Source organism: Elgaria multicarinata, chromosome 14 (genome assembly GCF_023053635.1).
Source record: "Elgaria multicarinata webbii isolate HBS135686 ecotype San Diego chromosome 14, rElgMul1.1.pri, whole genome shotgun sequence".
Classification (NCBI taxonomy): Eukaryota; Metazoa; Chordata; class Lepidosauria; order Squamata; family Anguidae; genus Elgaria; species Elgaria multicarinata.
Genome location: NC_086184.1, coordinates 20,856,232 through 20,881,606, shown reverse-complemented (window position 1 = coordinate 20,881,606; position 25,375 = coordinate 20,856,232). Strand labels below are relative to the sequence as shown.

The following is a 25,375-nucleotide window of genomic DNA, read 5'->3' as shown; positions in this document are numbered from 1 at the left end:
GATCGGTGAGGTTCCAGTGTAACTACAAACTTTTTTTGTTTGTCTAATTTTCTTTTCCAAACAAATACTCTTAAGAATGTTGTCCTTGTCACAACTATCAAAGATGAAGGGGTAATTGTATAGAGAAGCTGCTGCAATTCATTCATTCTTTGTTTCACTGTTTTGCTAACCAGCATGACTAAGATCAGTCATTTTATAAATCCAGACTGCCAACTTCATCCATTTCCAATGTAAGTAAATGTTAATTCCAATTAGAATTAGGGCTTTCACCTGATTAAAAACACAGAGACACAAACACAAAGACACAAACCTACTCAATAAACTGTATAATTGCATGATTTAATATGAAATTATGGTCATATTAATTGTGTGAATTTACGTTGAGTAATTAATTGATTAAATATCGATAGATAAGAATCTGAAAAACAAAGAAAAACCTGTGGGTGAGATCTAGGGATGTGTAGGGTAGATCTCTGCAAACTATATGATACTGTGGAACTTCTGCAGCCCACTATGTCCTTGAACATCTGTTCTGGATGGTTGGTGGAGCCCCTCCAGAACAATTCATGATGGCACTGGGGGAAGGAGGATTTGTTGCCACTCTGTCCCCTTCCTCCAGTGGGGTAGCACCACTGAATTCTGGTTCCCTCTGTCAGTAGAGTTTGCCTGTTCATGGAGGGTTAGCTCTAGAGCCAACCCGATAGATCTAAATATGTATTTGATCATAATACTCCCTTGCAGGTTAGTAGAGACATTCTCCCTTCTCACATACACACAGGAATGGGTGTCTCTTTGAAGACTGCACTTGCCATCTGGGGTTTTATAAATACTTGCATGAAACATGTCTATTGCTGTATCTATATATTTAGTACAAGTACTTCTAATACTTTGTTTAAAATATTTGCAATTTTTACTTTAAATATGAAAACTTTTCCTGCTTGTTTAATCAGGGTAACTTGAACTGCCCAGAGAGCTTCGGCTATTGGGCGGTATAAAAATGTAATAAATAAATAAATAAATAAATAAACTTTTTAACCAACCAGAATGCTTTTAATTTGGTAATTAAATTAATTACTCAATTTAATGTTACAACTCTGATATAGATGCATTTTCCAAAGTACTTGGGTTTGAATTTTCAAGCCCCCAACAATCAGAAGTAGAAGCTTTGACACTGGAAAAACAAAACATTCCTGTCAATCTTCTAAAAACAAAACATTTCTGTCAATCTTCTAAATTCCATTGTCTTGGTTGTCCTCAACAATGACAAACTGTGAACTGTATTATTATTATTAATAATAATAATTCTATTATTATTATTATTATTATTATTATTATTATTATTATTATTATTATTATGTGTTCCTTAATATGAAATGGAAGGATTGCAGCTAACCAGTGGTGATCTAATGTTTCCCAGTCTAACCTGACTCTGTCCTGTAATAGCCTGTGGCTTACCAACACTCAGCCTAATCCCGAAAGGCTTGTAGTGACATAATGAGATACTACAATCTTAGCAAATAGAGTTGAGCATTAGGGCAGATGTTTCATTAATGGATTCACTGTGCACTATTTAGCCAATATGCTGTTATGCTAAAATGGGCAGTGGAGGGCTAGTCTATGCATTACAGCTGTCATATGGCTTCATTTAACACATACCAAGGCATTCAAGTATAGTTTCTCACCATGAAGAAAGGGTGATTTTCAGGAAGGAAGGAAGGAAGGAAGGAAGGAAGGAAGGAAGGAAGGAAGGTGTTGGTGGACTGGATGGGTGGTTATGGGAGAAATCATCCCAAATACATGGTCAGTTCTGCAAATTAAGTATTGGCAACATAACCACAGCCACGTGGAACAATTTAAAATTGCTAACATTGTCTGATGCATACAGAAAAAAAAAACTTTAAATAAATAAATAAATAAATAAATAAATAAATAAATAAAACCTGAGCCAGCAGAGTAGCTTAGGCTAACCCAAATTATTCTCCTACTTCTTTGTATCTTTAGAAACAAAGGCAGTATTAATCTCTTAGCCTCCATGGAAATTGACCACCAATTGGAACCAACTCAATGTCTTGTGTTTCACCCTTATGTTTCTCCTTTATGAACTGGATCAAATATTAACTTATTTCAGTGTGTCGAGCAAAAACCTTCACATAAGAACATAACTATGTTTGATATAGCTTGATATAAAGCTTGAGTAGCTACAACAGTGGACCTCCAGTTTTAGATCTAGAACTACTGTACATTTCCTACAAAACTGTCTCTTCACATTATGGTGATAAGGATCATCCCAGAAGTCTCATCTATACATGTTTTCATTGTTAAGGAACATGTCACATTATATTGGATCCTGCTGTTGCACAAAGCACATGTAAGACAATTGGACGCATAAACACAACTCTGGCATTTCATTTCATAATATAATGAGGGATTTGCTGTGGTTAAAAATACATAATAAAGAAGAGTGAAACCTGTGAAGAGTGAAACTGAATATGAAGAACTTGCAAATGTCGGTAACGTCTTATCAAAAGCAAACTGAAATTAAACCCTAACCCACCTGCACCAGCTAAATTAATATACATCTATTCCTAGAACGGAGAGGACAATGATGTACCTGCCTGCCATATAGTTATTAAATAAGACGAGTGCGTCACAAAAAGAGAGTTGGCAACCCTAATTTAAGACCAACATAGTTGAACAGACAAGGATTCAATTCCAGACATTTAAAAGCTAAGCCTATCCGTTTCAGTTTCTTCCACATTTGGCATTAATTAATCTTATTTTCCACTAAAAATAGAGAATTAATGAATTTTAGTAAATTCTTATAAAAGCCAATCTGAAATGAAATTTGAATCCTTCCTCATTGCAAACAAGGACAAAGTGGTCTCTGAACTTTCTGGTGGCAGTGACTGCATTCTTTCTATCGGTTAGCACCATTCCTCATCCCGTTTTCCCTTACATAACACCAACACGAGGGCGGGAAGGACGATTGCCATCACTCTGAACTAGCTTTGAGATTTCATCAGCCAGCCAAATCTTATTGGCTATCCTGAAGCAAAGGCAAAATGAGAGAAGGAAGGATTGCCCTCATTTGTCATTTTGCTTCAGGATGATGCTCTGTAGTCACTGATATTTTTTGTTTGTTGTTTTATTGTCTTATTCTGAACTGAACTGTGTGCATTGATGGAATAAACATAACAACAAAAACTCACACATTAAATTCAAAAGGATTCTCAGCTATACTGAAAAGACAATTAATTACTACTATGGAATAGTAGAAGAGCTACAATCCCTGTGTTCATGATGTCTCCTATTTCAATTTTATCTGCCCACATCCTACACACACACACACACACACACACACACAAGCTCTCAGCTTGGCTCATCTCAGTGCCTCCCTCACAGCAAAGCTATATTCCCAAGAAACAGCAAACAAAATGCTGGAGTCAGTTGCTGTGTGAGAGAGGTCCATTGCTCCATCTCCTTGACCAGGCTTAACGTCAGCACATAGCATCCCTGAGCATCTTCCCTAGCAAGACACACTGCTTATGCCCCCCTTCTGAAAAAGGTCTGGGTGCAGGAGCTGCCATTTAAATTGTGGGAAAGTAAAATGTTGGTTCTAAGACCCAACTGCTGAACACTGGCAATGCATTCGCTGGAGGAGGTCCGCTATATAGGACAGGGCCACCACAAGGCACTGTTGATCAGGGCTTCCTTAAACTTGGAACCAGCCCATGCCCTCACTATAACAACTGTTGCTGCTGCTGATGTTTTGCCTGATTATATGTTGGGGGATGTCTCAACCCCCTAGTCAATCATAGAGGGAGCTGTAGCCCCCTCTGCATCTCGCCATTCTATGCTTCCTGTTTCAAAGACAATTCAGAGTGAGTACAAGAAGCAGTGTCTCTGAACTGGCTTCATGACACCACCATGTAGCCAATTAGATGTGACTGTCTGATGATGTATGAAGCCAAATTAGAATGAGAATATCATAGCTATCTGGTGTTTTACACACACACACACACACACACACACACACACACACACACACACACTCTTTTTAGACAGACTAACAGCACAACCCCCTATGGAAGTTGCCTCTGGAGTAATGTTCTGAATTAAGCACTATGTAGCCTGGGGAGAAATTTTCTTTTAAAAAACCAGGGAAATTCAATGACAAAATCATTTGCTGGTTTAAGACTAGAGTTAAAGCTCTTTCATGTTGGCTCAGACTCCAGAAAGCCATGAATGGTAGTTAAGGTTGGTGCGTTAACATACATGCCAGGTAACCAGTGATGATGCTGTGCAATGTCAAAATTGTGCTTGCTTACAACTTAGGGCAGATCTACATCAGGCAGTTTGAACAGTGGTTTGAAAACAGTATAAGGAATGTGTCATGGGCCCTAACAGTTGTCAGTGCACTTCAAAACCATTATAAAGCAGTAGCACAGATCCTGCTTTACCCTCCATGCACCCACATTTTTCTGGGGTCTTTCAGGCCCAACTTCAGATGGGCGAGATGAATTCCTGGGACCAGCAAAGATGGCTTATGATGTCCTGGCTCTATGTTGCCTTATGAAACATCTGAACTTTACTGTATTGCTACAGAATTTACTGTGGTATAAAGCAAGTTCCCCCCACCATCAAATATAATTATAATATGAACAATGTGGGAGGGGAAGATACTGCCACAACTTGTGTGTTAACTGTGGGTCACAGAGTGATAGAAAAATGTCATAAAATACTAAACATCATGCAGGAACTGTGGGACAGCAGCCATGAATAACAGGATAATTTTGTGGCGTAGGCACTTAAACTATTACTTTAAAATATATATATTAAAAATCATCTTTAATACATTTTCCTATATAGGAGATCCTCAATACATGCTACATGTTGATCTCCTGGTAAAGATAGGAGAGAAAGATAAACTAACATAGTAGATAGTTGTATTAGAAAATTCTATTACAATACACCTATTTCAAATAAAATCAATCCTCATTATAATTCCCTTTCTCCCCCCCCCCACTGCACCCTTTCATGCAGATTGCAAACCACTTCAGAATTGCTCAGCAGGATGTCAAATCATTTTAACTTAGCCCAGCAAGACATATACTGGAACCCTCACAGTAAATATGGATTTTGAATTAAAGATCAACAATTAACTAGATCCAGGCATATTCTCTTTTATTTCTCCTCTCATCCCCAATTAGTCATTGCTTTATTTCTTTCGTCAGCTACACATGTCTTTTTAGAAGTTGTGTCACCCATCAGCTCTGAAGTTTCATAGTAATCCAAAGCGGCCTTGAAAGCAGTGGGAGGAACAATGCAATGTATAACAAATGGAGTGGGAGTTGCACACACATGGGAGGAGGGGGAGAAGGAGGAAAGGACAGAAAGACTACAGAAAGTTGTATTGACACTGAGATATATTTTGCCCAACTTTTGATTGGGGATCGCATTAAAAACAAATCCCATAAAAGAAAGCTGTGTGTATAAGATGGGTCAGATTCTTCGCTGCGGGGGCCCAACTGGGTAAATATGGAGTAAAGGCTAGAAGGGTCTTTAGTACTTCCTTATTAACACCATTATTTAAACAGATGCCCAGAAGGAAACCCATAGACCAGTATTCTCTAAGACAGAATAGATTACAAAATTTCCTAGAAGAGTCTAACTCTGAAATGCTGATTGATCTGATGACTCAGATGGATCCCATATGAATATCGTTATGACCTTTAAGTTCTAACATATATGAATCACCAATATCAAATACTTATTAGTCTTTTTATGGTAATCTATTTGAGTGTTTGTGTGAGTAGACATTAGAGTGTCTACTCATACAGGGTAAAACCGTGGAGCAATAGAGATATTTCTACAGGTTTAAAATATGGATTTAAAACAGCAAGGTTAAAAGACTATGATAAACTGTTTAAATGCTGGGAGAATAAGAAGGTCTTCACCTGGAGTCAAAAAAGAATATAATGTAGGTGCCAGGTGAACCTCTCTAGGGAGTTCATTCCATAGCCGGTGTGCCACAGCAGAGAAAGCCCTAAGTCTAAGGAGCTATCCAAGGTGCTGAACCCTATCCCAAACTAGGTTCAGCACCTTGGATAACTCCTTTAGACTTCTGGCTGATTGTAACTAAAACACAGAATGGGATCCCCACACATCGATTTGAAGCCACCAGCCTTCCCTGTCATCTCAAAGTATGACTCAGAAAGTCTCCTGCCTGAAAAGGTAAACTCTAGAGCTGCTGCTAGTTACAGTAGAAGATGCCAAGGCAGCTTCCTAAGATCATAATATGTATTATTGAGGTTGATGGTGATGTGCAGAGTTAGCACAGTTTAACACCTCGATGGATGTTGAAGTGCAAAGGCAAGCTGCTTCCAGAATAATCAGAAGCATGGAAATGTGACCAGAAAAGTGGTTATTGCAACTGAGAGCATAGAAGGAGTTGTGGAGAAGAGAGGAGCAAATAAAGAATCCAACAAGATGAACAGTAACAGAAGGACTTTGAAGAGGAAGATGGAAAAATGGCAGCAGAAAGACATAGTGAGAAGGAGAACAAAATTATAAGGTCATAAATAAAGAAGTACTCGAGTGAAACTTAATGCAAAGCCAAAAACGAAAGCATGCAGCAGTAGTGCAACTTACTCTGAGCAAACTTGGGAGGGTTGTCATTGACATCAGACAGTGTAATTGTCACGGTGGTAGTTCCAGACAGTCCACCCATGTGCCCGCCCATGTCTTTTGCTTGGATGACAACAGTGTACTCCTCTTTGGCTTCCCGGTCCATGTTTGAAAGAGCAGTTTTAATAATAGCTAGAGGGAAAGAAAAACGATAACAAAACAAGAGAAAAGGTAAGTTAGATCTACACTCAAGAGATTGAGAATAGGTTAAACAATAAAGAGCCTTCTCTTGAAACAATATGTGTTAAAAACATTATTGATTATTATTATTATTATTATTATTATTATTATTATTAGTAATATCATTAATAAAATATGTGCACAGCTTCCTGATACAAAATCAGTCTTGAAATGACTTACATACATAAATACAGAAATCTACAATTATTGTAATAGAAAAACCCAAAATCAATATAAACCCCCATCAACACAAACATACAAATAGAATTAAACATCATAAAAGCATAATATAAAACAATACAATGTTTATGCACAGTACACTAAATCTCATCCACTGCCTAGAATGAATACTGCAAAAGGACCCCACAACATCTGGACTATAACTAATTCCAGATGCCTAGGGGGGGAAAAGATGTCTTCTCCTGCCACTGAAAAGATGTCAGTGTATGAGCTGAGCTTCCCTGGGAAAAGCATTTAATAAATGTGGGTCTATCATAAAAAAGATCCATTCCTGAACTGCCATCCCCGTTTACCCTATATATTTCTCTTAGGGTGAAATCTCAAGGCATGTTTAGAAAGAAAAAAAGTCCTGCATCCTCCAGTCATGCTGAGAGTTGTAGAACATGTTTCTTTCTGACAATGCATAGTATTGTATGTTTTAATGTTCTTAATAGGGACCATCCCTGCCCTGCAGTACAGTGAATTGAACTGCTTCAGGTGACATCATGAGAGGGAATATAGAGGAAGGAAAGAATTGATGTCAAAATGGTGCAGCAAGTATTGGCTCTATATGGCAGGGGAACTGGCGTTTGCTTCAGACAGCAATTTCTTGGGAGGTTGGCATTTTTATTATGCTTCATTTTTAGGGTGGCCAAATGCAAAGAAAGCAAGAGCTCCTTGTCCTTGTTTAATGGTGTAGGAGAGGACATTTCAGCAGATGTAACTTGTCAAGCAAGCTACCAGGCAGGGGTCTTCCTATGTGCTACGAATATTCTAGCAGAGAACTTGCGCAACAGCAGTTCTTCCCTCCTCTGAAATCACAAAGTGCAATTTTCCCCATTTCATGTCTGAGAAGAGCCAATATTTTGTGAGGTCACATCTTCATGCCTCTAACATTACAGCACTCATGACAGCCATCCTACATGGTGGCCATCACCACATCTTGTGGCAGCAAATTTCACAGTTTAACTATGCGCTGTGTGAAGAATTACTTCCTTTTATCTGTCCCAAACCTCTCACATTTGACTTTACAATACTTGGCAGAGAAAATATAATCCATTCTCCTATGCTTCCTATCTTCAGGATTCAGACAAAGAGAAAGATTTGCTATAAGATTTATTTATTTATATATTGCATTTCTATACCGCCCAATAGCCGAAGCTCTCTGGGCAGTTTACAGAGTATTGTTCCTTGCTTTTGCTGCATGTATCCATGTGGAATTACTTCTGCAGCCTGATATGAAATTGCAGACCTCCTCACAAAAATATGCAACATGTTCCTAAGCACAGCCTCTGTACCAGAGGACTGGAAGATGGCCAATGCAACACCAATTTTCAAAAAGGGATCCAGGAAATTGCAGGCTGGTTAGATTGACATCTGTTCCAGGTAAATTGGTTGAAAGCATTATTAAAGACAAAATTAGTAAGCATATAGAAGGGCAGGTCCTGCTGAAGAAAAATCAACACAGCTTCCGCAAAGGGAAGTCCTGTCTCACTAATCTACTAGAATTCTTTGGAGTGTCTACAAATACGTAGACAGGGGTGATCTGGTGGACATTGTTTACTTGGACTTCCAAAAGGCTTTTGATGAAGTCCCCCACCAACGGCTCTTGAACAAACCTAGTAATGATGAATAAGATTTCATTTTACAATTACTTACTACAGAAAAAGTTCACAAGCATAAACTTTTCAAAATACACTACCCCAACATGCAGAGACATGCAGTGTGTAAGTTCATCTCTTCATGCTACTTCTATAGCAAGCCATTGAGTCTTTGCTTGAGGCCTAGCATCCCCTTCAAACTTTCACATATCTCAATGAGGCTCAATATATTTCACACCCAGAGGTAAGGCACCCCTCAATCCTTCTGACACAGTGGTGTTGGAGATACTGTTGGATACTTGCTCAGCTGCAAAGCTCATCAGGTGACCACAATGCACATCTCAGCCTAACTTATCAAGGTTGCTACTTGGAGGAAGAACCAGGGTGGGTGTGAGGGATGTAATAAATTAAATTAATGTAGTGTCATTGTGCTCTACCACTGCAGAGTGCTTACAGCTCTGCTATTGTTATTTCTTTGTTATTATTAAATTAAATCTTTGTGTCTCTTCCCACTGCAAAAAGCAATTTCAAAGAGACTTGCATACACAAATACAGAAATCTATAATTAGATTATAAAGAAAAAGAAAAAGAAAACCAAAAAATCAATACAAGCCCTAAGAAGCAGTTTGCATTCTATCACTGAGATATAGCCCTAAAAAAAGGCATACTGGTTAAATCTACTGGGTATGTAAGGTATAGGGGTGCATTTCCTATTATAATAGTTCAATTATATTCATGGTGGTGTTGGGAAATGCTAAAATAGGCAAAGCTTGGAAAGGTTATGGATGTCCCTAATGGTCAAAGTTTATTGTAAGGTCCCCCACCCTCAGTCATGAGCAATAGTGCAGCCCTACAGGTCTCTTTTTGACCTTCATAGTATCTCTTGATTTAAATGTAGCAGACCATAGTGGAAATGGAAGCTGCCTCTTGAAACAGGGAGAATTACTAATGTTGCATTTGATCCTTAAGAAGGAACTGCAAAGGGTGTTGCAGTTTTAGCCAACTCCAACTAGAACACACTCTGCTTCTCTTCATGTCCAACACAAACTAAAAAGTGCCTCTAGCAGTCCCTTCCCTCCGAAGTAGTGATGCATTGCTCACAAAACATGCAGGCATGCCCAATACAAAGCCCTGAAAGCAATCACAATCCCATGCCCATGTTCACTGAAAATGTCTGCACATTGCCAGGCATGTGGTCAGTGTTTGATTTGTGTAATTTTCCCAGCTCATTTTTATTTATTTATTTATTAAGACATTTTTATCCCACGCTTTATCACAAGTATCTCATGGTGTTGTACAGATAAAATCATACAAGCAATACCCAACAATAAATATACACAACTAAAAACAAATGAAACCATTCATAAGCTAAAACCAGTACAAAATTTTAAAACCGTAAAAGCAATTAAAACAATTGAAACAATGTATAGGCTTGGTTTTGACACTTATTTCCTAATTTCCCTGTAGACGGAATCAGACAGACATTAGTCTAGGGAGGAAAATCACGCAAATTAGGATATTGGTGCAAATTTGAGGCAATTTGTGAAAATTTCATGTTTGATTGCTGCTCAGTTTCAGCAATTTCCCCATCTGTGCAAAGTGAGCAAAAGTCACAAACGTGGGCAGAATTGGGCAGAAGACCAACATCAGGATGATGTTTGCTGAATCCTAGCAATCTTGAAAGTAACTCATTTCCCCATCCCTACTCCAAAGGCAGGGAGAGGGATTTCCAACCATCAAGGAAGAAATAAGAACATTAAAAACATAAGAGGTGCCATGCTGTTCACACAATGGCCAACCAGGGACCAATAAAGCAGGACACAATGCAACAGCACCCTCCCACCCATGTTCCCCAGCATCTGGCACATACAGGCTTATTGCCTTGGACATTGGAGGTAGCACATAGCCATCAGGGCTAGTAGCCGTTGATAGCCATAATATTGATGATGATGATGATGATGAGCCAATGACAATCCATTCGTTCCGAGGTTGATCAACCTGTCTACAGTAATCAAGACATAGCCAAATACATAATGCTACACTCTTTTCTCTCGAAGAGATGCCTCCCTGCAACACACACACACACACACACACACACACACACACACACACCAATCCTGTTTTGGAATCATTTTTTAAATGAAATCATTTGTCTGTGAAAAGAGAGCAAGAAGTTCATGTTATGGAATCGTCTTAGTAATAAGTGAAGCGTTAAGAGTGTCAAGGGAAATTCAATCCACCAGTGCAGTAGGCTTTTAAAATCACAGTGCTTGGGGGTTTCTTTCTCAGGCACAGGGAAAAGAAGAAGAAAAATCCAGGCGCTTATCCTCTCAGAGCTCTCAGCTGGAGGACTGTGCTTATGTGGAAGCATTTACAATTATACACTAATGACTTGATATTCTTTTCTTTTTTTTTTAGTATTTTTAAAGCAGTAATTATATAACCCAGTGTAATAATAAAATGTTTGCAGGTGAGATCCTGTACCCCTGTGATCATTTAATTTTAGCAACCCCATTACTTTCCACATGGCAAAGTAGAGAACATTTTTAGATTTCAATAACAGAGGATATTTCTTTGCATGAAAATAATTTTTTAAAAGGCTTGAAATCCAGAAGGCTGGAGCCAACCTAAGATAAGTCCTGGAAGCAGTTACATTGACTCCCAAAAGCCACTTTCAAAACTCTCAGCCTGTGGTAGAGAAGAACTAGACCCTTTGGCAAGATTCACATGTGCATTGAATTCAGACAAAATTTGAAGCAGAATAGGGCAACTTTGAACATCCCTAGTCTTCCACTATCCTGTGCACTCAGGAATACCAGGGTATCTATAGCCCTATTCAGGCATCTGTGTTGAATACCCTGCTCTTTGTACATTTCCATCACCCTGTAGTGACATAGTGTGACAGTCTGAAGTGAACTGCCTCCTGTATCCACAGAAGTGCTCCACACAATTAGAGCCCTGGTTTTCCAGGGGTCTTAATCACGTGGAGTGTCTTCACAGGTGTGGGAAACACTTCCTGTATCCAAGGCAGTAAGCCTACATGCACCAATGGCTGGGGAACATGGGTGGGAGGGTGCTGTTGCACTGTGTCCTGCTTAGTTGGTCCCTGGGTGGTTGGCCACTGTGTGAACAGAGTGCTGGACTAGATGGACCCTCAGTCTGATCCAGCATGGCTCTTATGTTCCTATGCTTTACTCTTCAGACCATCGTCCTAGATGAGTACAGGGAAAAGGATGCAATGAAAGAGAACTGTTCTCCTCGCCTCATATGTCCATTCAACCTGGATGAATGAAAATTTGAAGGAGCTTATGTTGCTGCTGTATAAACTGCCAGGTGCTGACTTCCATAAAGCCACACTGGTTAAAAAAGTCTGTCCCCCCTTATTATTAAGTACGAGTAACAGGTTCTGAGATGAATCTTTTCTCTGCACACAATAGGTAGTGTGCCCATTTGAATATTTCAAATGGTTTGTCCTTTGTTTTGAAAAAAAAATATCATCATCATATTCTTCTTTCTGCTGACAGTTCTTCATTAAAGGAAATCTTTACATACAATTTCTGAATCCCATCTATGATATTTAAACATCAGTCTTTGATAACCATCAGGGAACCCATACAATAATTTCCTGTACTTTTCCTATTATACCCTATGCCATCCAATAGTATATATGTAACCAATATTCATTGTTATTGTATATGGTGTGTGTGTGTGTGTGTTAGATTGCATTTTTCTTATAAATTATTTTTAATGATGTCTTTGATTATAGTATTCTGGTAGGTGAAATAATAATTTGGTATTATGCTTTCCAGCTGGCATGTAATTCCCTTCTTGTCAAGACTGTTTTTCTTTATCACCAATTGTCATGCAGCTAAACTGCAGAACCTATTTCACTAGCAAAATATATTTTTAGAAAGGGGTGAAGCAGCCTCACAATACCACAATTATCAGTGTTGTGCCAGATCTAGAAGATGTCTGTCAGCCAGACATTAACATAAAAGTAAAATCTAGTCCGAAAAACAGAGATCTGGATATTCCATTCTGATCTCAATCCTTTCATTTAAGCAATCATTTTCAGTGTCACCTGTGTGATATCATCACAGACAAATGGAATTGTGTATATATTCCTGGATTATTTTTCACATCATTTGATATTGTATAACAAAGGAAATGGAGTGCACAAAGAGAGGATTCTTAAGAAAACTGTCTAACTATCAGTATTTCTTTGATCCAAACTGCAATATAACCAAGAGATAGAGGGAGAAGAAAAGAGAGACTTCGTATTTATTTATTTATTTATTTATTTATTTATTATACTTATATACCGCTCCCATAGCCAGGGCTCTCTGGGTTGTTTATAGAAATTCTAAAATTGAGATAAAAACAAGAATACAAAATTTAAAACTCTAAAACACAGTACATACACACATAGAGCATTAAAAACCAATTAAAAACTAAACATGTGGGTAATTAGGATGTGCTGCCATATGCCCGGGCAAAGAGGAAAGTCTTAACCTGGCGCCGGAAAGATAGTAGTGTTGGTGCCAGGCGAGCCTCATCAGGGAGATGATTCCAAAGTCTGGGGGCCACCACCAGAAAGGCCCTATCCCTCATTGCCACACTCCGAGCCTCTCTCGGAGTAGGCACCCAGAGGAGGACCTTAGATGTTGAACGTAGTGTATTCACGTCGGGAGTGGCGTTCCGTCAGGTATTGTGGTCCCAAGCCGTGTAAGGCTTTATAGGTCAAAACCAGCACCTTGAATTGGGCTCGGAAACATACAGGCAGCCAGTGCAAGCGGACCAGAACAGGTGTTATATGGTCAAACCTTCTGGTTCCCGAAATCAGCATTTTGCACGAGCTGCAGCTTCCGAACCGTCTTCAAAGGCAGCCCTATGTAGAGCGCATTGCAGTAATCTAACTTGGAGGTTACCAGAGTGTGGACAACTGAAGCCAGGTTATCCCTGTCCAGATAGGAGCGTAGCTGGGCCACCAAACGGAGTTTGTAGAAGGCACTCCGTGCCACTGAGGTCACCTGAGCCTCAAGTGACAATGATGGGTCTAAAAGAACCCCCAAGCTACGAACCTGCTCCTTCAGGGTGAGTGCAATCCCATCCAGAACCGGTAGAACACCCCCCATCCTGTCAGCGGAATCACCTACTAACAGCATCTCAGTCTTGTCTGGATTGAGTCTCAGTTTATTAGCCCTCATCCAGTCCATTGTCGCAGCCAGGCACCGATTCAACACATCCACAGCCTCTCCTGCTGAAGATGAAAAGGAGAAATAGAGCTGCGTGTCATCAGCATACTGATGACAGCACACTCCAAAGCTCCGGATGACCGCCCCCAGCGGCTTCATGTAAATGTTAAACAAAATGGGGGACAAAACCGACCCCTGCGGGACCCCATACTTGAGAGTCCACAGGGCCGAGTAATGTTCCCCAAGCACCACCTTCTGTAACTGACCCGCCAAGTAAGAGCGGAACCACTGCAGAGCAGTACCTCCCACTTCCAGCTCAGCGAGTCATAAAGTCACCTGGCCATCGATCTCTGTCTGAATGGTGAAGGTGAAGGTCTGTGAATTCATTTTAAAAACTAGGGTTCCGTGAATGTCTAGACCAGACAAAGTTCTTCAGATCTGGAGAGGGTGTCATGGGGGAAAACCTTCTGAATTATGGGGTGGACATTATTGAATTACATGGCAGCTGACTCCCCCCCCTTTTTTTTTTACACTTGGAAAATCCATGCCTGAGCCACATACAGTCGTGTGAAAAAGAAAGTACACCCTCTTGGAATTGTATGATTTTATGTATCAGGACATAATAACAATCATCTGTTCCTTACCAGGTCTAAAAAATAGGTAAATACAACCTCAGATTAACAACAATACATGACATATTACACCGTGTCATGATTTATTTAACAGAAATAAAGCCAAAATGGAGAAGCCATGTGTGAAAAAGTAAGTATACCCTTACTGCTTCTATAGGAATTAAGATGCTAAGTAGCAGACAGGTGCTGCTAATCAAATGCCCATTATTAATCGATCATCAGCAAGTATGACCACCTCTATAAAAGCCAAAGTTTTTTCAGTTTGCTGGTCTGGAGCATTCAGGTGTGTGTTAACACAATGCCAAGGAGGAAAGAATCATAGAATCATAGAATAGCAGAGTTGGAAGGGGCCTACAAGGCCATCGAGTCCAACCCCCTGCTCAATGCAGGAATCCAATGCAGGAAGACATCAGCAATGATCTTAGAGAAGCAATTGCTGCTGCCCATCAATCTGGGAAGGGTTATAAGGCCATTTCCAAGCCATTTAAAGTGCATCATTCTACAGTGAGAAAGATGATTCAAAAGTGGAAAACATTCAAGACAGTTGCCAATCTTCCCAGGAAACGACGTCCCAGCAAAATCACCCCAAGGTCAGACCTCTGTGCAATGCTCAGAGAAATTGCAAAAAACCCAAGAGTTACATCTCAGAATCTACAGGCCTCAGTGAGCATGTTAGATGTTAAAGTTCATGACAGTACAGTTAGAAAAAGACTGAACAAGTACGGTTTGTTTGGAAGGGTTGCCAGGGGAAAGCCTCTTCTCTCTAAAAAGAACATGGCAGCACAGCTTAGGTTTGCAAAGTTGCATCTGAACAAACCACAAGACTTCTGGAACAATGTCCTTTGGACAGATGAGACCAAAGTGGAGATGTTTGGCCATAATGCACAACACCACGTTTGGCGAAAACCAAACACTGCATATCAGCACAAACATCTCATACCAACTGTCAAGCACGGTGGTGGAGGGATGATAATTTGGGCTTTTTTTTGCAGCCACAGGACCTGGGAACCCTGCAGTCATTGAGTTGACCATGAACTCCTTTGTATACCAAAGTATTCTAGAGTCAAATATGAGGCCATCTGTAGACAGCTAAAGGTTGGCTGAAATTGGGTCATGCAAAAGGACAATGATCCCAAGCACACCAGCAAATCTACAACAGAATGGCTGAAAAAGAAAAGAATCAAGGTGTTGCAATGGCCCAGTCAAAGTCCAGACCTCAACCCGATTGAAATGCTGTGGATAAGAGAGCTGTGCATAAACAAATGCCCTCAAACCTCAATGAACTGAAGCAAAGTTGTAAAGAAGAGTTGGCCAAAATTCCTCCACAACGATGTGAGAGACTGATAAAGTCATACAGAAAACAATTACTTCAAGTTATTGCTGCTAAAGGTGGTTCTACAAGCTATTGAATCCTAAGGTGTACTTACTTTTTCACACATGGCTTCTCCATTTTGGCTTTATTTCTGTTAAATAAATCATGACACAGTGTGATATGTCATGTGTTGTTGTTCATCTGAGGTTGTATTTACCTAATTTTTAGACCTGCTAAGGAACAGAGGATTGTTATTATGTCCTGATATGTAAAATCATACAATTCCAAGAGGGTGTACTTCCTTTTTCACATGACTGTACACTGCAAGAGGGGTTGCTAATCTCCATAGGTACAGCCAGCTTTTTATCCCAAGAATGCCTCTGTGATTGGGATTATATCACCATGGAAACAAAAGAAAACTGAAAGAAACCCCCAGACCTCAGAATTCAGTCTGTAAATACTACTGTCCCCATCCTGAAAGTCAAATGAAGATTATCTAGATCTCCTGTTGAAGTCAAGACCAGTAGAGAAAAGGCTGTCCATGTAATTCTTCCATACAGGTGTACTATAAGGTTGATAGGCCACCACACTGTGCAACCTAACCAAAGCTAGAGATTTCGGAGATATCTGGATGAAGGGTGGAGCTTGATGAGCTTTAACCAACTCAGCCCCATGGAGTCTGTTGTGTCTTCTGCCAGCTGGTCCAACTTCAGTGTGCAAGAAGTCATGCCAGCTAGCAGAATTTGCATTATTATTATTATAACAAAACAACAAGACAGTTGCACAAATTATGACTGCAAATTGCATAAATTTGCATAATTTGTAGAAATATTGGTTGCGAGTTGTGTAAATTCGCATAATTTATGCAAATTGCATGCGTCACTTATGCAACAAACAACCAAAATTTGCACAAATTAAGTAAATTATTATTGTGATTTGTGCAAATGGCACCTGCGAGCACCACACTAGGATCCTGGGGAGAATGGCAATTTTAGGGTGGGGGGACTGATAAAGTTCCTTGATTTGGGGGGAAGCTTATAGTTTGGCTCAGTACTGCAAGCTGAGCCAGGGTCTTGGATGAAATCTGACAAGACCAATAAGGGCTCAGGCCTCGTTTTGAGTACTGTGTCCAGTTCTAGGCACCACACTTCAAGAAAGATGGAGACAAACTAGAGGGGGTTCAGAGGAGGGCAACCAGGATGATTAGGGGTCTGGAAATAAAGCCCTATGAGAAGAGACTGAAAGGACTGGGCATGTTTAGCCTGGAGAAGAGAAGATTGAGGGGAGACATGATAGCACTCTTCAATACTTGAAAGGTTGTCACACAGATGAAGGCCAGGAACTCTTCTTGATCATCTCAGAGTGCAGGACATGGACCAATCGACTCAAGTTACAGGAAGCCAGATTCTGGCTGGACATCAGGAAAAACCTCCTGACTCTTAATGCAAGATGACAATGGAACCAATGACCTAAGGTGATTGTGGGTTCTACCACACTGAATGTGTTCAAGATGCAGCTGGGGAGCTATCTGTCAGGTATCCTTTAAGGTGCATTGATCAGGGCGTTGGACTTGAAGGTTTCATAGACCCGTTCCAATTCTACTACAGAATCCATCCCTAGCTGAAGCATTCTGCACTAGCTTCAGCTTCTGAACTAGCCTTAAGGGCAGTCCCACCTAAAGCACATTGGAATAGTCCAATGTTGAGATTAAAAGTGCCTGAACCACTGTGGCCAGGTATGCCCCAAATGCATAGAATATAACCAACATGCAGAAAATTAGCGCTGAAATTAGTAAAATTCAGGCAAAATGCATAATATATGGGCAAAATTTATATTGTATATTAGTATAATTTTGGTGCCTTTTTTAAAAAAGAAAAAGAAAAAAAGAATGCTCTTTGATGTGAAATCAGGATGGAATGAATCAATGATGAATAAAACAGAATTGAACTGAAATATGCCCACCCTCCATCTCTACAAAGCAGTACCATTGGAAGCACTCATGCCCCTATGAATACTGCCACTAGTCTCAGCTTCTTCTCAAAAGTCGGGATTTTGAACACTTCATTGTAAAGAGATACTTAGGAATATCCTGGGCAGTGCTGCCATTTACTGCCTTCGCTGCCCTCCTGAGTCTAAATTCCCAGTTGTCAGAAAACATTTGTCTGCTAATGGGAAGAAGCATCAAGGGGAATGAGAGCATGCTGGATAACTGCCTCATTTAAAACACCCATATAAGTGGACCCATGCAGAGTTTGCAATAACTGTGGTATTTTTAAAGGGAGAACAGCAGTGAAATAACAACAACAAACCTCTAGAATTTAGTGCCATCAGCTTGCAAAACCATGATCTGGCTGCTTCTGCTGCAGCGTTCTCGTGCAATTGGCTAGTTATCCCATTATATCTGTTAAATCCACAGAGATCCTTAAAGGTTACCGGAAAGTCTTTCACAGCTCATCCCTGATATCTGCTGCCCATTGCAAGGAGAGTGTGCTTGGACTACCAATATCTGCAAATTTTGCAGTGGTCACATATCACAGAAAGAAACAGGGGTGCTCACTCCAGCCAGGATCTAAGAAGAAACTCTGGTTGGTGTCTAAGGAAAAGAGATTTTGGACCAGGATCATCCCCTAAACCTTCTGCACATTCAGAACTGTGAATGAGTGGTGTTTGGATATGCTAGTTGTAACTGGGATGTCTGAAGTAGCCTGAGACACCCTTCAGGCAATCTAGGATTGCTAGAATTGTCCTAACATCATCTTGCTGTTCGTCTTATACTCAGTTCCCATTTGCACTTGTGATCTGCACAAATGGGAAGCTTGTGCAAACCAAGCAGCAATCAAACAGGAGATTTGTGCAAGGTGGAGCTGATACAGTCATCTTAGAAATTTGTACAAACTGAACTGGGAATTGGGAACGAGACAATCACGAGGGCATGTTTGACAATCTGCAAACATTTTCAGTGGAAACCTGCTTGTGTTGGCACTTGGAGCTTCGAATGGAGCACACCTGCATGTTTTGCGAGCAAAACCTCAATCTTCATACATCCCTAGTTCCACCTCAATGCAATTAGAATTACATAAGGGGGAGAGCATCATTTCACTCAGTGGCCACCATCTCCTCCATTGAATTTCCATCTTTCAGATCTGTCATTCTTCATGCACTGGAGGAGTATCTTCTGTAGATGTGAGTCCATTATATTTGTGTAGGTGCCCCAAGTAATTTGGGGCACCTACACTACCATTATGGACACTATAAATAATAATAATAATAATAATAATAATAATAATAATAATAATAATAATAGTTAACCGCCTCTCCATTCTGATCGAGGCGGAGAACAGTAAATATAAAATACAGATTAAAAACAGAGTACACATTGTTAAAACTTCCTAAAAATAATCCTAAAAGCATCCTAAAATTCCACTGGATAGGCCTGCTGGAAGAGATCAGTCTTTATTGCTTTCTTAAATGCTAAAAGACTGTTAAGTTGATGAATCCCCTCCGGAAGGCCATTCCACAGTCTGGGAGCAACAGAAGAGAAGCTCCCCTAGGTAATACCTGTCAGCCTAATATTGGCTGGCTGAAGGAAATTCTTCCCAGAGAACCTGAGTGTGCGGGGCAGATTGTACAGGAGAAGGCAATCCCGGAAGTAGAGGAATCCAGGCCAGGATGATGGAGCCACATAAAAGGAATGCAAAACAGGGGATTGGGCAGCATGTGGAGTCCTGCCAAACCTGGCCCAATCTCCCTTATTGCACCCCCTGACACTGCTCCTCACCCTCCCACTCAACCTTCATGCAGGTGGCCAGCTGGATCACAAATCAGTGGGAGAGTTGCACAATTCACCACTCTACCAATAATCTGCCACCCACATAAGGCTGCTTCCTGTTAGGGCTGGCCCTGAGACCTGCTCTCTCCCACATGCAATTATAAACATGTGGGAGTGGCATCCCTGGACAAGGCTACTGTGAAAACACTTCCTGTATGTTACTCCATAGACCTGGGGCATCCATGGTGATACTCTGGAGTGCTCAGAAAATGACCTGGAACATGCTAACATACTGCTTAAGAAGCTAGTGGGTGGTGAAAACCTTAACTGCTTGCCATGCAGAATGGTTGAAGTGTGTGATATACCCTACTCCAGCACACTCATCCTATATGCCAGAGAGGGTATACAAAATAAGACAGATAGGTGTCTTTGCAGATGCTCACAGTGAACATCAGAAGCTATGCAGATCCTGACTGAGTGGATAAAGTCTCCTATGTGGAAAATCTTACATCTACCTTAGGCACAGAAGTAGCATTATTTAAAACAACTATCCACAGCTGAATGCCACATTTTCAAGGGGAAGTGGCTATACAATTTCAGTCTTAGTATGATTAACAGTGCAATCCTATGCATTTCTACTCAAAAGTAAGTTCCATAGAGCTTTGGCTATGGGGCGGTATATAAATGTTAATAATAATAATAATAATAATAATAATAATAATAATAATAATAATAATAATTTACTCCCAGAGAAATGGGTATAGGGTTCCAGCCTTAATTTCTCTAGATTGTGGCAATTTACTTATGGGCTTAGTTCCAATAAATTCAGTGGATTTCTAAATAAGCATGCATAGGTTTGATGTCTTTAGTGAGCAAAAATTGATGGATCAAGGCAAAAGTATGAAAGAAATCATTCTGTATAAAATCGCTTTGTCTCTCTTCCATCTATCTAGTTAGCTATCTAGCTATGCATCTATGTATCAATTTGTCTGTCATTTATCTTTCTCGCCTTCTTCACCTCCTTTCCCCTCCCCTCTCTTTTCTCTTTTTTCTCCAGTGTGCAAACATTGGGAACCTCTCACAAACTACTCAGAAGGACATAAGACCTATAAATGTCCAGACACTTCAGGTAATGATAAAGAGAGCTTGTTACACAAAGGCAAGAGAAACTGCAAGTTAGGCTTTGAAACTGTGTCCTTATGAGAGTTTTCCCCATGATGATCCAACGTGACAAAAAGAAGAAAATATATCCAGCTATCACAGCCCACATAGTTCTCAGCAAGAAAAAAAAAATGGAGTTTGGTGCCACTCTAAAATCAGGCAATCTAACTTCATTGTATGAAAATGATTGAATCCCATGTGTAGTTTGTTGCATGCAAATGATTCAATCTTATGAGTATTTTGTTGCATACACAATCACTGGAAGTTGTGGTTGGGATTCTTCAGGAATCCAATCTTCACAAATGACCCAATCTGCATTTCTCTGACTAATATGAAAAATGCAACTTAAACATCCACTGTTTTTGCATCTCACTAATATTCTGATGTGGTTCTGAGTCTGCACAATTTTTCTACAATTACTCCCCCTTCTCCCACCAAATGCCCTCCTTGCACACCCTGAAAATATGACCATGAATGTAGAGTGGCAATTTTGCCACCTCTGGTTTCCTATTAATAATAAAATTCTCCACATTAATATAGGAAATGTTCTGCCTTGTCTTAAGACACAACGTCAGCTCGTATTGAAACCAATTTTAATTGCACCATAGCATTGTGTTGTTGGTACCATTTTTTTATGTTGATGGGGTCTTGCACAAGAAACCCTCCCAGTGGGTTGCTCTCAAGCTGGGAAGAAAGAGCAACATACGGCCTTCCTCCGTGTCCCACTTGCACGACAATTGTGGGCAGGGGCAAAGGGAGATGTAACTCCTCACCATTGGTTGGCGCAAGGCGGCACCACTGTACGGGGCAGCGTGGTGCAGCCTATATTAGGCACCCACGCCTGCCCCTGGGCCTCTTTGCATTTTGTGGCTCTGTCCCTCCCTCCCTGTATGCAGTGCGGGCTTGGGTGGTCGTCCTGTTGGGGGGCGAGTAGGAATTCTTTCCCATAGTCAAATTATCTGGGACTATCAGTCTTTTTGCCTACTCCGCACTGTAAGTCAGGAAGAGAGTGTCTTAGGTAAATTGCATGAAATAGTTGAATTGGTTGCATTTTTCTTTTAGGCAATTAGGGCCAAGAAAGCTTAGAGGAAAGGGATGGTGACCATTCAGTGGCACTGTTCAGGGTGACAGGTGATTCCTGAGGCCTTCCGCTGAGGGCTCTGTGGCCCCCGGGGGGGGGGGGGGTAAGGATTACCGGTTAGGCCAATCCATATCTCTCCAACCAGTGTTTTGAGGTCTGGGGGGGGGTGAGCGGCATGGGAAGGTCTACCCTCCCCAAAAGGGGTATGGCCTGGGAGTGGCAATCATTGATGCCACCTTCCAGACATGGAATGTTTTGCCCATTATAATGCCTAGCTAGTTGCTGGTGTGGCACAGGGCCCACCCAGTCTCCCTTTGCAGATCATTTAATAAAATGTGGCCCAAATTTGATACCATACACTGTTGTCTCGTCTCTTTATTTCACACCTCACACCGCAATTTACTTTTCTTTGAAAACAACTTAGGAACTGATCTTTACCCTGAACTAACCACACTAGTGTTTTACTTCCATAACCATTTTTGTAAGGATCTGGTGGAAATGACTCACCTGCTTTCTTGTTCATTACATCCCCCAGCACTTTCTAACACAAACCATTTTCTTTTTAACGGAACCAAAGTATGACCATTGTTTTATCTAATTTTAGGACAGTGTCTCTGACACTTCCTACACGCACAGTTACAAAAGGTGTCCCTTTCCGTCCTTCATTAGCACATCTCAAATATTTGAGCAGCAATGTGCTATCTTCCCATAATCACCTCTGACGCAATGCACACAAATTAAATCCTTATCCAGCTAATATCACATATTATATTCTACCATTTCTCTCTCACCTTAGTACTGAAGCTTGTTTTCCTCCTTTCTAATGAAAGAATGTGTACCTCTTCACAACATTCCCATGGCAGAGCATTAAAACAGCATGTTGCAGTACTAAAACAAAGTCCAACCCCCCCAAAACATATCCAACATTCATAAAGTAAATAGTGATGCAGGTTGAAGATGGGGAGAAAGAAAACGAAGAAAAAAATGGTAGGTGGGCAGAATTTAAATTATACGGAGGTAGTTGGCTTCTGACAAAGACTGAGCTGTCTAGTTTCTGGTGATCAGGATTTTGCTTCGTAAAGTTACAGCTCTAACCTGTTCCCAAGGAAGTTAAAAGAGAGAAACAAAATGATGTTGTGGAGGGGGGTTCTGTTGTTGTTTCCCCATATGAGTTGAAATGAAGTGCAGGTGTTCTGAAATAATGGACATGTGCTTTAAAAGAAGGGACAGATGGTAACTCAATCATTAATTTTAGAAGACTGTCCCTAGGTAGTTGCCTTTGTGAATACCTATATTTTGAAAACATATATGCTGAAATGCGCAGTATAAAATACGTACAGCCTTATACCAGGCCAGAGTATAGTTCTATTCAGGCATTCTCTCATAACCTCTCGTTTGGATTACTGCAACACATTATACGTGGGGCTGCCTTTGAAAACGGTCTGGAAACTTCAACTGGTACAAAACAGAGAAGCACATTTATTAACAGGGACTGGCCAATGAGACCACATCAAGCCAGTCCTTTTCCAATTTCACTGGCTGCCAGTCCATGTCCATGTCCATGGAAAGAGCAAGGGGACAGGAGCAGGCAGAAGAAACATCATGGCCTGCTCCTGTTGGAGTCTTCCCCCACCCCCACAGGGCAAACTGTCATCTTGGCCCTGTGGGGAAGAAGAAAGAACAAGGGGACAGGAGCAGGCAGAAGAAACATCATGGCCTGCTCCTGTTAGACTCTTCCCCCACCCCCACAGGGCAAACTGTCATCTTGGCCCTGTGGGGAAGAAGAAAGAGCAAGGGGACAGGAGCAGGCAGAAGAAACATCATGGCCTGCTCCTGTTGGAGTCTTCCCCCACCCCCACAGGGCAAACTGTCATCTTGGCCCTGTGGGGAAGAAGAAAGAACAAGGGGACAGGAGCAGGCAGAAGAAACATCATGGCCTGCTCCTGTTAGACTCTTCCCCCACCCCCACAGGGCAAACTGTCATCTTGGCCCTGTGGGGAAGAAGAAAGAGCAAGGGGACAGGAGCAGGCAGAAGAAACATTATGGCCTGCTCCTGTTGGACTCTCTCCCTCTCCTCCCCCCTCCCTCCCTCCTGAACTCCTGTTCCTTGTGTGTCATGTCTTTATTAGACTGTAAGCCTGAGGGCAGGGACTGTCTCTTTTTTGCTAAGTGTAAGCCGCTCTGAGAGCCTTTTTTGCCTGAGGAGCGGGGTATAAATATGATAAATAAATAAATAAATAAATAAATAAATGTCCAGGCACGATTCAAAGTGCTGGTATTAACATTTAAAGCCCTAAATGGCTTGGGGCCAGGCTTTCTGAAGGAACGCCTCCTCCCATATGTACATGTCTGGACCCTAAGGTCAGGGGTCCTTCTCCATCAGCCTCTGCCAAAGGAAGTGAGGCAGGTGGCTACCAGGAGGAGGGTCTTCTCTGCTGTGAAACCCCGCCCGTGGAATGAGCTCCCTAAGGAGGTTCACCTGGCATCTACACTATATTCTTTTAGACGCTAGGTGAAAGACCTTTTTTTTTATTCTCTCAGCATTTTAACAGTCTATAAATTCAGTTTTAACTTTGCTGTTTTAAATTTGTATTTCTGCACTGCTGCTGATTTTATCCTGGTAGTGCTTTTATATTGTATTTTATATCATGTTTTACACTGTTAGTTTTATACTTTGAATGGTTTTAATTTTTATGAACTGCCCAGGGAGCTTCGGCTATTTGGCGCTATAAAAATGCAATAAATAAATAAATAAATAAATAAATCTTCCTGGTGATCTGAATACAGGAGTGGGAAATGGGGTTGCACTGAGTAGACCTGCCCCTATGTTGTTGCATGCTAAATAGTCTCTCACCCTGGCATCCACGCATAGAGAATAGATGTCTCCAGAGAGAAGGCCTTCACACCTAGAGGCCTCAATAGGGATGGGCAAACTCACCTTTGTGGAGGTCATGGGCTACTTGCTGGATCCCCAATGGCTGCCTGCCCCTGCTCGCCATGTGCCGTTTACACACATGTGGTGGGTAATGGCCCCTAATTGGAATGAGCTTTGATGGATATTAATTTGACAGAATTTACAGGTACAATTTACCTTATGATTCAACTGATGATTCTCAAAATTTATCAAATCTAAAAGTCATTTGTTGATCATAATTTAAGTTACTTTGATGATGATGATGATGATGACTGCCTACCCAAAACCAAAACACGTTTTTAAACACGTTTACGTTTTCACTTGAAAACTTTAGCTACTATAGATTGTGCTCCATTTAATGAACTATCTTCCTCATTATGCACTAGTTTCATGTTCAGGTTGATCTTGTGGTACATAGTCTCAACTGCACACCGGTGTAATCAGGAAGCGTTTTAATGGATTTGCTCGGCTGCAACAAAGGACATTGCTGGAAATTAATGAGATTGCAAAGATGACCTTGTAAACATCCCTGGGTTAATACCAATAGAGCGAAATCCAGAAGAGAAACCAGTTCACTCTCTCAGGGCAACACTGGTGCTGTAAAGTGGATAATAGGTGAAGGGC

General features: G+C 40.8%; 1 protein-coding gene across 1 annotated transcript in view; it reads right to left on the bottom strand.

Annotated features, from left to right (window-relative positions):
* CDH8 (cadherin 8) overlaps positions 1-25,375 on the bottom strand; it is a 272,479-nt gene that overhangs the window by 100,553 nt on the left and 146,551 nt on the right. The window contains exon 4 of the mRNA XM_063140865.1: positions 6,652-6,819. Coding sequence (XP_062996935.1) covers positions 6,652-6,819 — 168 coding nt within the window. The remainder of the gene's footprint in view (positions 1-6,651; positions 6,820-25,375) is intronic.